General features: G+C 29.2%; 1 protein-coding gene across 1 annotated transcript; it reads left to right on the forward strand.

Moving 5' to 3' along the window:
- Positions 1 to 619: 619 nt before the first annotated feature.
- LOC107846098 (aspartic proteinase 36-like) lies at positions 620 to 9,491 on the forward strand. The gene is made up of 7 exons (XM_047400288.1): positions 620 to 756; positions 4,762 to 4,947; positions 5,134 to 5,293; positions 6,940 to 7,029; positions 8,819 to 8,885; positions 9,169 to 9,240; positions 9,409 to 9,491. Exons 1-7 carry the CDS (start codon positions 620 to 622, stop codon positions 9,489 to 9,491), a joined length of 795 nt encoding a protein of 264 aa, XP_047256244.1.
- Positions 9,492 to 13,161: the final 3,670 nt, after the last annotated feature.

Here is a 13,161-nt window from a genome sequence, read left to right on the forward strand (position 1 = left end):
TGGGAGCTAATTATGTATCTTTACAAAGGAGAAAATGTATATTCATTGGATGTGTCAGGAGCCAGTTATGTATCTCGACAGATCCAAAATTGAGATTTCAGTAATTATGCAAATATAAGAATTTTCTGTGATTAAATTTCAAACTGTCGAAATTTATGTTGTGTTTTGTAGTTTTTATTTTTAAAAAAATGGATATGAGTTTTGTGGATTTGAAATCCATTGGGCTACATTACAATTGGGCTTGTGAATGTGATATAGGGTCCAGTATTCCTTGACTGATAGATAATGCCTGTTTGGTTATGAAAATTGTGAAATTTGAAAAACAAAATTATTTTTATTTTCACAGAGAAAAAAATAATCTTTAGAAATTGAAGTTGTATTTGGTTAAAGGAATATTGGCCTATGTTGTTGAGTTTTGTGTGCTTTAGAAAAATGTGATATAGGGTCTAGTATTCGTCGATGGATAGATGTGCGTTGATCATGAAAATAGTGAAATTTAAATGAAAAAAAAAAAAGAATGTTTTTTTTTAAGTGAAAAAATGATATTCGAAAATTGGTGTTGTGTTAGGTTAGGAAAATATTGTCCTCTATTGTTGTGTAAATGTATGAATTTAGAAAAATGGATATGGGCTTTGAGAATTTGAAGTCCATTGGGCTTGTTAGGATAATGGATTTGGGCTTTGGGAATTTAAAGTCCATTGGAAAAGTGGATGCGATTTTTGTGAATTCGAAGTCCATCAAAAAAATGTGGACTTTGTGAATTTGAAATCCATTAGAATAACATATTTGGACTTTGTGAATTTGAAGTCCGTTAGAATTTTTTGCCATAGATTTTATTTTTGGAAAGTAATTTTTTTGTGAAATTTCACCATGTGTTCGACCATAGTTTTAAAAAAAATATATGGCTTTTGTAAGAAATATGATTAATGCTCATAAGTTCTAAAAAATATTAAAATTATTCATAACTTTATACTATCGTTTTATAATAAACATGCTCCATGATAAAATTAAACTCATGAATTATATGCTTCAACCTGCTTATAAACAATTTACACACACTAGAGTAGAAGTTGCCGAAGGTTTCTCAACTCACAAACGAACATTTAGTTTTTCTATTTATGTTACTTTTAACAAATGTTATTAAACAATACTATTACATACCCAAGTCAAATAACAATATTTGTGAATGAAATTGATTAGCAAATAGATATAAGTTGAGATTGATAAATAGTGTGGTGTTTTTTTAAAAAAATTCTTTAATAATAGAGTTTGGCCTTAAAACTATTTTTTGAAAATTTAGATTGTTTGTCAATAATATGGGCAAACATATTTTGTCAATTTTTTACCCGAAAATTATTTGAGATATTTATGGCCAAATTAATTTTAAAAGTGAACCTTGTGAATTTGAAGTCCATTATAATAATGGATTTAAGCACAAAATATTTGCCCAAGACTATTTGGAATATCTATGGCCCAATGAATCCTAAAAGTGAACTTTGTGAATTTGAAGTCCATTAAAATAGTGGATTTAGGCTTTGTGGATTTGAAATCCATTAGAATAATGGATTTGGACTTTGTGAATTTGAAGTCAATTAGAAAAGTTGATGTGGGCTTTGTGAATTTGAAATCCATTATAATAGTGGATTTGGGCATTATTTATTTGAAGTCCATTAGAAAAGTAGATGTGAGCATGTGAATTTGAAGTCCATTAGAATAGTGGATACATGCTTTGTGATGTTGAAGTTTATTAGAAAATTCGATATGGGCTTTGTGAAATAAATGTGTTCTTTGTGAAATTTAAAGTCCATTAAAAAAGGTAAACGTGGGCTTTGTAAATTTGAAGTTCATTAGAATAGTGAAATTGAACTTTGTGAATTTGAAGTTCATTAGAAAAGTGGATGTAGGCTTTGTGAATTTGAAGTCCATTAAAAAGTGAACGTGGGCTTTGAAGTCCATTATAATTCTGGTTTTGGACTTTGTGAATTTGGGGTCCGCTAGCTAAGTGGATGTGGGCTTTGTGAACTTGAAGTCCATTGGAAAAGTAGACATGGGCTTTGTGAATTTGAAGTCCATTAGAAAAGTGGATGGGGCTTTGTGAATTTGAAGTCCAATAGAAAAGTGGATATGAGCTTTGTAAATTTGAAGTCTATTAGAATAGTGGATTTTCAAATATTACTATGGGGAAGTTAGTTGTTTAGATATTCTTTTTAGTAAAAAATTATTAAATTAAGCTAGAAGATAGTTCACAATAGTAGTACACTAATACACATATTTAAAAATAATATTTATGTGATTCTAAAATATTTTTATCAATTGACAATGAATGCACGTATGTCACACTAAATGCACACAAGATGCACGTTCATCGCACGAGATGTACATACATCGCATGAGATGCATGTGTGGCACACGAGATGCACATGTGATTAGGGGTGTACATAGGTCGGGTTGGTTTGGTTTGTCATTAAAATATAACCGAACGAATAATGTCGGTTTTCTAAATCTATAAATCAAATCAAACCAATATACAATCGTTTTTTTAATTTTGGTTTTAGCCGATTTTTTTCGATTTTCTCTTTTCGTTTTTCTCGGTTTTTTACGATTATAATGTGATTGAAGAAAAAATTAAATATTTTTACTAAAAAGATTAAAAAAAAATGATCATAGAGTAGTTTCAATTAAAATTAAGTTAACAAATTACTAAGACGTCTAAACTACTATCTCTCAAAGTAATATTATGTGGAGACCTAGTGGTTCAATTTCTTAGTCACTAGTCACAAGTAACTTGTCTGAAAGTTTCTTTCACATAAAATGTGAGCATACAAAAGAATGAAGAACTGGAGACAACTTATTAAAAATTTAACTTCATAAAGTAATTAACTATAACATAATTCCATTAAAAAAAAAAAAGAGAAAGAAGATAAACAAACCTAAATCACAACTTGACGAACGAATGAACAAAATGTAAAGTGAAGCAATGAAGAGTTTTAGGTTTTTATATGGCAAAAATTCAGATATAGATAACTTTTAGTCCATAATTACAAGACATGGTTAATATTCGCATAGTTACAAAACATAGATATACCTTAAATTCCTCTCTTTCTCTCACTCTTTCTTGCCTCTCTCCTCATTCTCTCTCCCCTCCTCCATTCCTGTCCCTCTATTACCCCTCCGCCCCCTTTCTTTCTCATTCTTTTATCTTTTATAATTTCAAGAATTATATATTTGTATATAAACTATGCAAAATGTATATGTACACACTCACTATAAATTCTGCAAACTGTATATATACAGATATATAGTTATTTAATATACACTATAATACTATACAAACATTCAGATATACAATTGAAAAATAAATAAATGTACATATACAATTAACAACTTATACATATATAACTTATATAATTGACATATATGACGTATACATATACGACTTATTCAATTAACTTATACATATACGACTTATACAATTATATCATATATATAATTAATATACAATTTATACATATGCGCATATATATACATATACAATTAAAAACTTATACATATATGATTTATATAATTGACATATACAATTGCCATATATGACTTTTACAATTGACTTACACATATACTACTTATACAATTACATCATATACACAATTAATATACAACTTATACATATACGCATATATAATTGACACATAATATATAATTGATAACAATTTAGTTGAATTGAGAAAATAATGATTGAACTAAGTTATCTCAACCAAAATTTATGATAGAGAGGATTGCAAAATATATATAAAAAAAAATTAAATCTAATATCAAAAATACTAAAAATTACCTCAAATCTTCAATAAATATTCTAAACGGATTTTATGTGGTGACAAATCCGCAAAAAAGCTTCTCCAAAGTAAAATCAAGGATGATATCTTGTGATATTAAAGTGATTTTGAGAGAAAAATAAGGAGAAAAAAAGTTGAAGAAGGTCTCTTGAAGAACACTATTATGATGTTGCCAATGTTGTTGTTTCTTCAATGTAAAATCAAGGATATTAGAGTGATTTTGAAAGAAAAATAAGAAAAATAAAGTTGAAGAAGATATTTTCAATAATCGTGCGTTTTGATGTTCCCATTGTTGGCATTTTTTTGCCAATAGAACAAAATAAAAATTTAAACTACCAAATAACTATGAATTGTAATTTTTTAAAACATTAACCATACCATGTAATTAATATAGTATTTTGTCTATAATATATAATTTTTTCTTTTTATATTAATATTGGACTTTATATTAATTTGTTACTAATGGAAAAATATTATAATTAAAGGCCCAAGAATATATATCTATTTTCTGAATATAAAAAAGTAATAAAAATAATTAGAAAGTAGATTATAAGTAATATTTTGTTACGTATAAAAAATTAAAATTATATATATATATATTATGTCGGTGGTTTGATTTTATTTTTACTAATACTAAACCAAATCAAGAATGATCGCTTTTTTTTTGCCAACACCAAACCAATCAAACCAAACCATAAGTCGTTTTTTTTCCTTGATTTGGTTTGATTCATCGGTTCGATTTGACTTAACGGTTCGGTTTGTACACCTCTACATATGATGTAAACTAATTTTATTAATTCTAGATCTTTTATTAATATAAATGAAGGATAAATTAATTATCTTATTTATGATTTCTCAAATAACTCGTCATTGGGATTTTATGATACAAGTATAGCACATTGCGGACGTGTAACCTAAGTATTCCTTACAGAGCAATTGACGAGATCTTTGGATTAGGGAAGCTGGGCTTTTCGATTACGGCACAGCTTTCCACCCGAGGAGTGACACCAACTGTGTTCTCTCATTGCTTGAAAGGAAGCAATGGTGGAGTTGGTGTCTTAGTGCTAGGTCAAGTCGTGGAGCCAAATTTAGTTTACACTCCACTTGTCCCATCACAGTATGTTATCTCTTTCATGTCTAGCATGCATGACTTCATTTTTCTTTCTTGATATTTCGTGACCAGGATTACAGTTTTACTTTTCCCCAAAGTAATTATCAAACATAGATAAATATCTTTCATCTGTTGTTGGGCTTTTACATAAATATCCCAGCTTATGCGCACACACTTTTTTTCTTTTACCAGGCAACATTACAACGTGATTCTTGAGAGTATTGCTCTCAATGGGCAAACATTGAGTATTAATCCACAATTATTTAAAATACCTAGCAACATGGGAGCCTTAGTTGATTCCGGAGCGACTGTCATATCTTCCCAAGAAGCTCATAACATTTTCGTTAATGCAGTAAGCTATATCATTCCACTGATCTTGTAATTTGCATTCACGTGGGATTTAGATCATTCACGATGTTCATGTATTGATATCAGGAAAAGCTTTACTTGAATCCATTATCTACTTACTAGTGAAATAAAGCTGGCAACTATATCATTGTGAATGCTCCTTATAACTCAATTTTTTTCGTGAAGATAAATGAGGTTGTTTCACAGATGGTTAATAAATTCTAACAGATAAGTTATCTGTTGCAATAGGTTGAATATTTATTTTTATATAATTTCAATTGAGTTCATATGTTCAACTACAACTTTAATTGATAAAGCTAGAAGTAGGGGTGAGTTCATAGGGTCAACTTCAACTTAAATTGAGTCTTTGGCAATTGCATGATGTTGGTATTGCGTTCCTCTCGACCTGAGTCATTGATCGATCACTTTGAGTTGAAACAATTCTACGAAGCATTAATGATATCTTTCTGACAGTGAGTTTGAACTTTGCCGGCGGTGCAACAATGGTATTAAGGGGTGAGGACTACCTTATACATCAATACTCCACTGTAAATCAATTTTTCTTTGAACTTTTTTTAAGCGATCATCAAGGGTTGTGAACAGTGGCGGATGTACATGTATTGCAGGGGGTTCATCTGAACCCCCTTCGTCGAAAAATTATACTATTTTTACATGGTAATTTTTTTTTTATGTATAAATAATAGAGGTTGAACCCCCTTCGACTAGTCCGTATATGTACTACTGAACTCGCTCACTGAAAATCCTGGATCTGCCCCTGGTTGTGAATCCTTTATGGGAGTAGGGGGAGGTTTGACCCCTAGCATGTCTCACCACAGGATCCAACAACTGATAAAGAAAGGGTTAGACCTCCATACAATTCCCTTTCATACAAGAAATATGAAAAGCCTTAACTAACAGAAAAAATATTTTTCATATCTCCTCCTCGTAGAAGGAAATTTCCATTTGTCTAGTTGAATTAAACCTTTAACTTCTCTAGGAAAATATTGTGAGGAGGTATAAAGGGTTTCAATTCTGCTAGATGAAGTTATTTTAGCAAAAAATATCTAGCACTTGATTTTCTTCTCCGAGGCAGTGAGATATAGTTACTTCAGCTTCGCTGATCATGCCAATTGTATCTGTGATAATTTTCTTTAGCTTCTTGTTAGTAGTGTTCCCATTGATGATGATGTTAGTATTAGCTAGAGAGTCCATTTCCATGTAGAAGTTGTTAAAGCCATTGTGAATGCACCATTGAATTTCATATTTTGGCACTATGGCTTCTGCCTGCATATTGTTAGGGTTTTTGCGCTAATTTTCTTATCAAGTTTAAGTTTTATTTTTTCTTAGAAGGAAAATAAAATTAATACCATAATTACTTTTACTAATATAAAACTTTTTCATATTTGGCTAAACCTTTTTCTAAGAGAAAAGGTTTTGAAACTTTATAAATAGAAGACCCCTTCTCATACCATAACACAGTAGAATCCACAATGTAGTTATTAAAGAGTCTTTGTTTAGGGGGAGATTTCTCCCAATAGATCTAATGTTTTTCGATATTAGGTTTTATAATATGTAGGTCAATTGGCCAAAATATATAATAATTTAATTTTTTTAGTATTGCTCTTTGTTGTCTGATTTATTGTATCATAGATTGCAACTAGTAGCTTTAGCATGACGCCCTCTCGATTTCGAACCCAACAAGTGGCATTAGAACCAACAGTTCAAAGGTCCAGTGGTTTGGTAAAATGAGGTTAAAAACAAGTCCAATGCAGTTCTAATCAATTTGCAATCAATTGGATGATAATAAAGATTTTTATCCAACTACATGTGGAGAACAAGTTTAAACCATATTTTCAACATTTGTGCTGCTGCATCTTTAAAAATAAAAATAAAATATTAATTTTTAATCCATTTTTAATCATGATATTTTAAACTTTATATTTAACCATGGCAAGCAACAATTACGAAGATTATATCAAGAATGAAGTTCATGCATGTGATGTGAAGAAAACGGATCAAGTAAAGAAAATCAAGCCAAAAAGGGGAGATTTGTTAGGATTTTTGCCCTAATTTTCTTACCAAGTTTAGGTTTTATTTTTTCTTAGAAGAAAATAAAAGTAATACCATAACTACTACTTTTTCTGAAAGAAAAATATAAAAAAAAATTCATATTTGGCTAAATCTCTTTCTAAGAGAAAAAGTTTTGGAACTTTATAAATAGAAGACCTCTTCTCATGCCATAACACAGTAGCATCTACAATGTAGTTATTAAAGAGTCTTTGTTTAGGGGGAGATTTCTCCCAATAGGTTTAATATTTTTCAATATTAGATTTTATAATATGTAGGCCGATTGGCCAAAACATATAATAATTTAATGCTCTTTAGTATTTTTTGTTGTTGTCTGACTTATCGTCTCATAGTTTGCAACTAATAGCTTCCGCATGATGCCCTCTCAATTTCGAACCCAACACATATTGCTAGCACACTACATAGGTCTGTAAAAAGCCACTAGTACCTCTCCATTACTGTCTCAAATGACACTTCAAATTCCTGACTTACCATTGCTGCTAATGTAGTTTCTGTGTAACTTTGATATATCCCATGTCTGGTTTGATCCAAGTAACTTGGTTAATGGAAACAATAGGTTTGATCTTTTCTATTCCATCGCATATATCAGTCCACCTGCTAGTAATGTTGCAACTTGAAAATACAGTGTGCAATACTGCTTGAATCTAAGTCTTGCTTCATTCTCTCCTTATCCTATACAACTTAAAGATCTGCAGTATACTCTGGCATCACCCATGGTGCTTGGACAAGGTTGAGAAACATATGCCACGTTTGGACGGTAACTCTCTAAGGAAGAAACAAATGACCATTTATTTCCTACTTTTCACTGCAAGAGAAACACCTAAAGACAATCTAGAATCCCCTCCTTTTCAGCTTCTTGAGTTAAACAGGCTCTTCTGCCAACCAACAATGTGAAACTCTGTTTATCTTGGTTGGGATATTTCACTTCTAGAATTGTTTTCATGGGTCAGAAATGCTCCAGGTTGTACCATAAGATCTCTTTTGTAGTGTCTTCCTACAGTAAACCTCCCACCCCTTTCATGCCTCTATCTTATAGTATCGGGTTCAACATTTAGGCCGGATGTTACAACCTCCCAATCTCTCTAGTAATTCAGCCATTCGGTCCACCTCCCAGTCATTTACAAGAACCTTAACTTGAGGAGACCAAGTTTCAACAATAGATGATCCTGAATTACCACAGAAAGATAAAAGATCTGGAAAAATTTCTGTGGCCAATCCACTTAGCTTTCCAAAGAGAATCCTAGTACCCTCTCCCGTCTTGTAGGATATATGCTTAATTAGTTTGGGCCATAAATTCCCATAGTCCTCCAAACTGAGACCCAATAGATGCTCGTCACTCTATATTGGACCACACTATGGCCAAAAGTGATTTCATTTTTTTAGTGCACGCAATCTGATTATGAAGTAATTTATCGCATGCAGTACAGTTTTGCTTTTGTAGGGTGGTTCCATTGTCTGGTGCGTGGGATTTCAAAAATCTCTGAGCCAAGGATGGACAGTTCTCGGAGGTAATCTTTTTCAAGTTGAATGACTGACTGTACTTTTTCCCTGCACCTGTCCTCATCTTTTAACTCCCCCTTTTTTGTGTTTCCTTGCACCTCTATGTCTGCTCGTTAAGTTACTGAGCTAAATCGGCTATTGAGATTCGTATATATCCTGTACTTTTAAAAGCTTATCACAGCAAAAACCTTAGCACCAAAATAATCTGTGCATAAACATAGGATGTTGTTTTTACCATCTACTAGTTTTGCTTCATTTTTGTTGATTCTATATGTTTATATTTCCGTGCAGACATTGTTCTAAAAGACAAGATTATTGTTTATGATCTGGATGGACAACGAATTGGATGGGCCAATTACGACTGTAACTCGTATAGTTATCCATACGCTCTTTGACTAAACCTAATAGAACATATCATGTTGCTTTAACACAGGGGAAATTAATTCATCTCTAGTAAATTAAAGCATAACTTTAGTCAGTTGTCGCGTTAATCTAAGACCCATTCTATTTTCCAATCTGTTGATATATCAGGCTCTCAGGTTGTCAATGTTTCAACTACCAGAAGCCAACGGAAAGCCAAGAATGTTAAGTCATGGACAGAGTTCACTGCATAACGACCCTTTCATACTGTTATGCATTAGTGTTTGGCACTTACTACTCATTCTTGTAATAAACTAGGTATATGCATGGTAGAAGTCAACTGCTAAATTATTTCTCATTTTTGTATAGCATGCGTTATTATGTATATACCCATTTTTTTTAATAAAAAATTACTAAATTAAGCTAGAAGATAGTTCACAATGGTAGTATACTAATACACATGTTTAAAAATAATATTGATGTGATTCTAAAATATTTTTATTAATTGACAATGGATGCACGTATGTCACCTAAAAAAACACAGGATGTCTGTTCATCGCACGAGATGTACGTACATCGCACGAGATGCACGTTCATCACACGAGATACACGTACATCGCATGAGATGCATGTGTGGCACATGAGATGCACATGTGATGTACACAAAAACTAATTTTATTAAATCTACTTGAGACCTTTTATTAATATACTAGAAGTGCAAGGCTTGTGTCAGCACGGGCCCAACAGTAGAACATGTGGATTGTAAGTTTTAAGTTTTAGAATTTATCTTGGAGTAGAAAGTTTGAGCAGTAGAACATTTTCATTAGTATGATTGAGCTGAGGGAATCACAATTGAAGCCTTTTTTTAACCTTCTTGTTGAATTTTGCGATAAGAAATATAAAGAAAAAAGCGGCGTAAATCTGATGAAATAGCTTAAATCAAATATCCAGCAGATTATTGATTTTCAATATCGCAAAGATTAAGAGTCATGTAAACTTACCCGATAAAGAGAATACATACCTTAGATTTGCTATTGTTTTGTTTAATTATTAATTTTAATACAGAAAAAGAGTGTTGTTTTTCTATTATATCGAAGAGGTGGTTTCGACCACCTCTTATCCAATTACCAAAATATCCCTTTACTCCCACTTAATTACATACCATATCCCAATATATAATATTTTTTTATTTCATCATAAGAAGGAGTTGAGATTTTCTTTTCTTTATTTTATTTTTAAAACAGAGAAATGTTAATTAATATTGAGGAGCTGTAAAAAGTTGAGAAAGATGGCTGCACATATTTGATAGAAAATTTGCTAATGTTAAGAAAGTGCAAAGTGTTTGGTAGAAAATTTGTCATAGATACATGTTTTTTGTACTTAAATTTACTTTATTTATATTTAAATTAGTTTGTAAAATTTTTTTGCAAATAATCTTTATACTTCTTTTCTTTAATTTCTTTAAAATATAGTAATAAAATTTACTTATACTTTATTCTTCTCACACTTTACTACATACATTTTATCCTCTTTAAATCTCATTATGCCATTTTACCCTCTTTAAACATCACTGTACACATTAAAATCACGATTGAAGCAGCTGAAGCAGAAATCATTCAATTTTTAAAATTCTATTTGTTAATTATCGTTATTTACAGTACTTTTTATTTCATTTTCAAATAATATATGTTGTTTTATATCTTCTTTTGTCCCGTCTCAATTTATGTGACACTAATATAATTTTGATAGTTAATCAAATATTTTATGTTGACATATCATTTTGTTATTCTTATTTTTCTAATACATAAATGACTTATAATAAGGAGTGATATAGTAAAATCATCATTCGAAAGACAAAATTTTAATTTAAAACATTCAGAGTTAATTTCGCATTTTATGTCTATTTTATTTTTTATTAAATATTATTTATTTTCTTAATACTTAGATGACACATGATAATTAATTAAAAGCAATTGATTATGTTATTACTGTAAAAATTAATATAATTTTATCATATCCAATAGTAATAATCGATAATTCACCGGAATAGAATATTAATTAAATACGGGATGCTATATTTGCATATGCAAAATATAATATTATTAAACATTATTGGATAGTGCATTATATTTATCTTTCACAATAATAAAATTTTACTATATATTTTTCTTTATTTCTTTTTAACTTGATACATATTGAACCAACACAAATTCTAAGAAAATATTCATTAGAAATTTATTTTATTAAATTAAATTGATTAATTTTGTACTTTAAAAATTTAAAGTTAAGTTTAAATATTAGTATTTCTATATAATAAAAAAATAATTTTAAAATTTAAATTTACTAAAATAAATAAATAAATAAAAAGATTAATTTTCTATATAAAAGTCAATTAAAATACTAAAATTGATTTACCTTAAATATTTAGTTGCAATTAATTAAGATAATTTTTTATTTTGTCATGATTTATGTTACACCAATAAAATTTTGAGAGTTGAATAAAACTTTTATCTATTTTTAAAAAAGTATTTTCACTTGTTAATTATTGTGATTTATAATAATTTTTACATAATTATCAAATAATATATTTACTCCTTGTGTTACAATTTATGTGGCTTCGATACAATTTTGAGAGTCAAATAAAATTTTATATATTTTTTAAATATTTTAATTTGTTAATTATTATGATTTGTAGTACTTTTTCTTTTATCTCAATTTATGTGGTATTGCTAAAATAATGAGAGCCAATAAAATTTCTATATGTCTTTTAAACATTTTAAGTTACTAATTATTGTGATTTGTGGTAACAAATTAGTTTTGAACATGATAGTTAATTAAATAAATAAATAAAATTTACTTCCAATATGTAGTTATAGTTAATTAATATAAATTAATAGAATATATTAAATATTCAAACCATTATGATGAAACAATGGAATTATTATATATTGGGGTATGGTATGTAATTAAGTGGGAGTAGAGAGGGGTTTTTGGTAATTGCATAAGAGGTGGTGGAAAATAATTTTTTATTTTGTCATGATTTATGTTGCACCGATAAAATTTTGAGAGTTGAATAGAACTTTTATCTATTTTTAAAAAATTATTTTAACTTATTAATTATCGTGATTTATAATAATTTTTACGTAATTATCAAATAATATATTTACTCCTTGTGTCCCAATTTATGTGGCTTCGATACAATTTTAAGAGTCAGCTAAAATTTTATATAACTTTTAAATATTTTAAGTTGTTAATTATTATGATTTGCAGTACTTTTTCTTTTATCTCAATTTATATGACATTGCTAAAATAATGAGAGTCAATAAATTTTTTATGTGTCTTTTAAATATTTTAAGTTATTAATTATTGTAATTTGTGGTAACAAATTAGTTTTGAACATGATAGCCAATTAAATAAATAAAAAAGTTTTACTTTCAATATGTAGTTATAGTTAGTTAATATAAATTAATAGAATATATTAAATATTTAAACCATTATGATGAAACAATAAAATTATTATATATTGGAATATGGTATGTAATTAAGTGAGAGTAAGGGGATATTTTGGTAATTGGATAAGAGGTGGTCGAAACCACCTCTTCTATATAATAGAAAAATGAAGGATAAATTGATAAAATTAATCATCATATCTATGATTTCTCAAGTAGCACGTAAACTACATGATGTTGTTTTAGGATTTATTTTACAGGAGTTCGGTTGAGTTCCCCTCTAAAGGACGTCTATGTACAGATAGACACCGAAAGTGATGTGTTGTGCGTTAAGTGTGTTCCCTGTAATGGTTGTCTGACATATATTTTAGTTCAAGTTTAAAAATTATTGTTTTATTGGTATCTAGTGAATCCATCCGTGCTTCGTGCAAATTAATTATATTTCAACTGTTGAAATTTCTTTAGTTTTTTTTTT

This window comes from Capsicum annuum, chromosome 11 (assembly GCF_002878395.1).
Source record: "Capsicum annuum cultivar UCD-10X-F1 chromosome 11, UCD10Xv1.1, whole genome shotgun sequence".
NCBI classification, from domain to species: domain Eukaryota; kingdom Viridiplantae; phylum Streptophyta; class Magnoliopsida; order Solanales; family Solanaceae; genus Capsicum; species Capsicum annuum.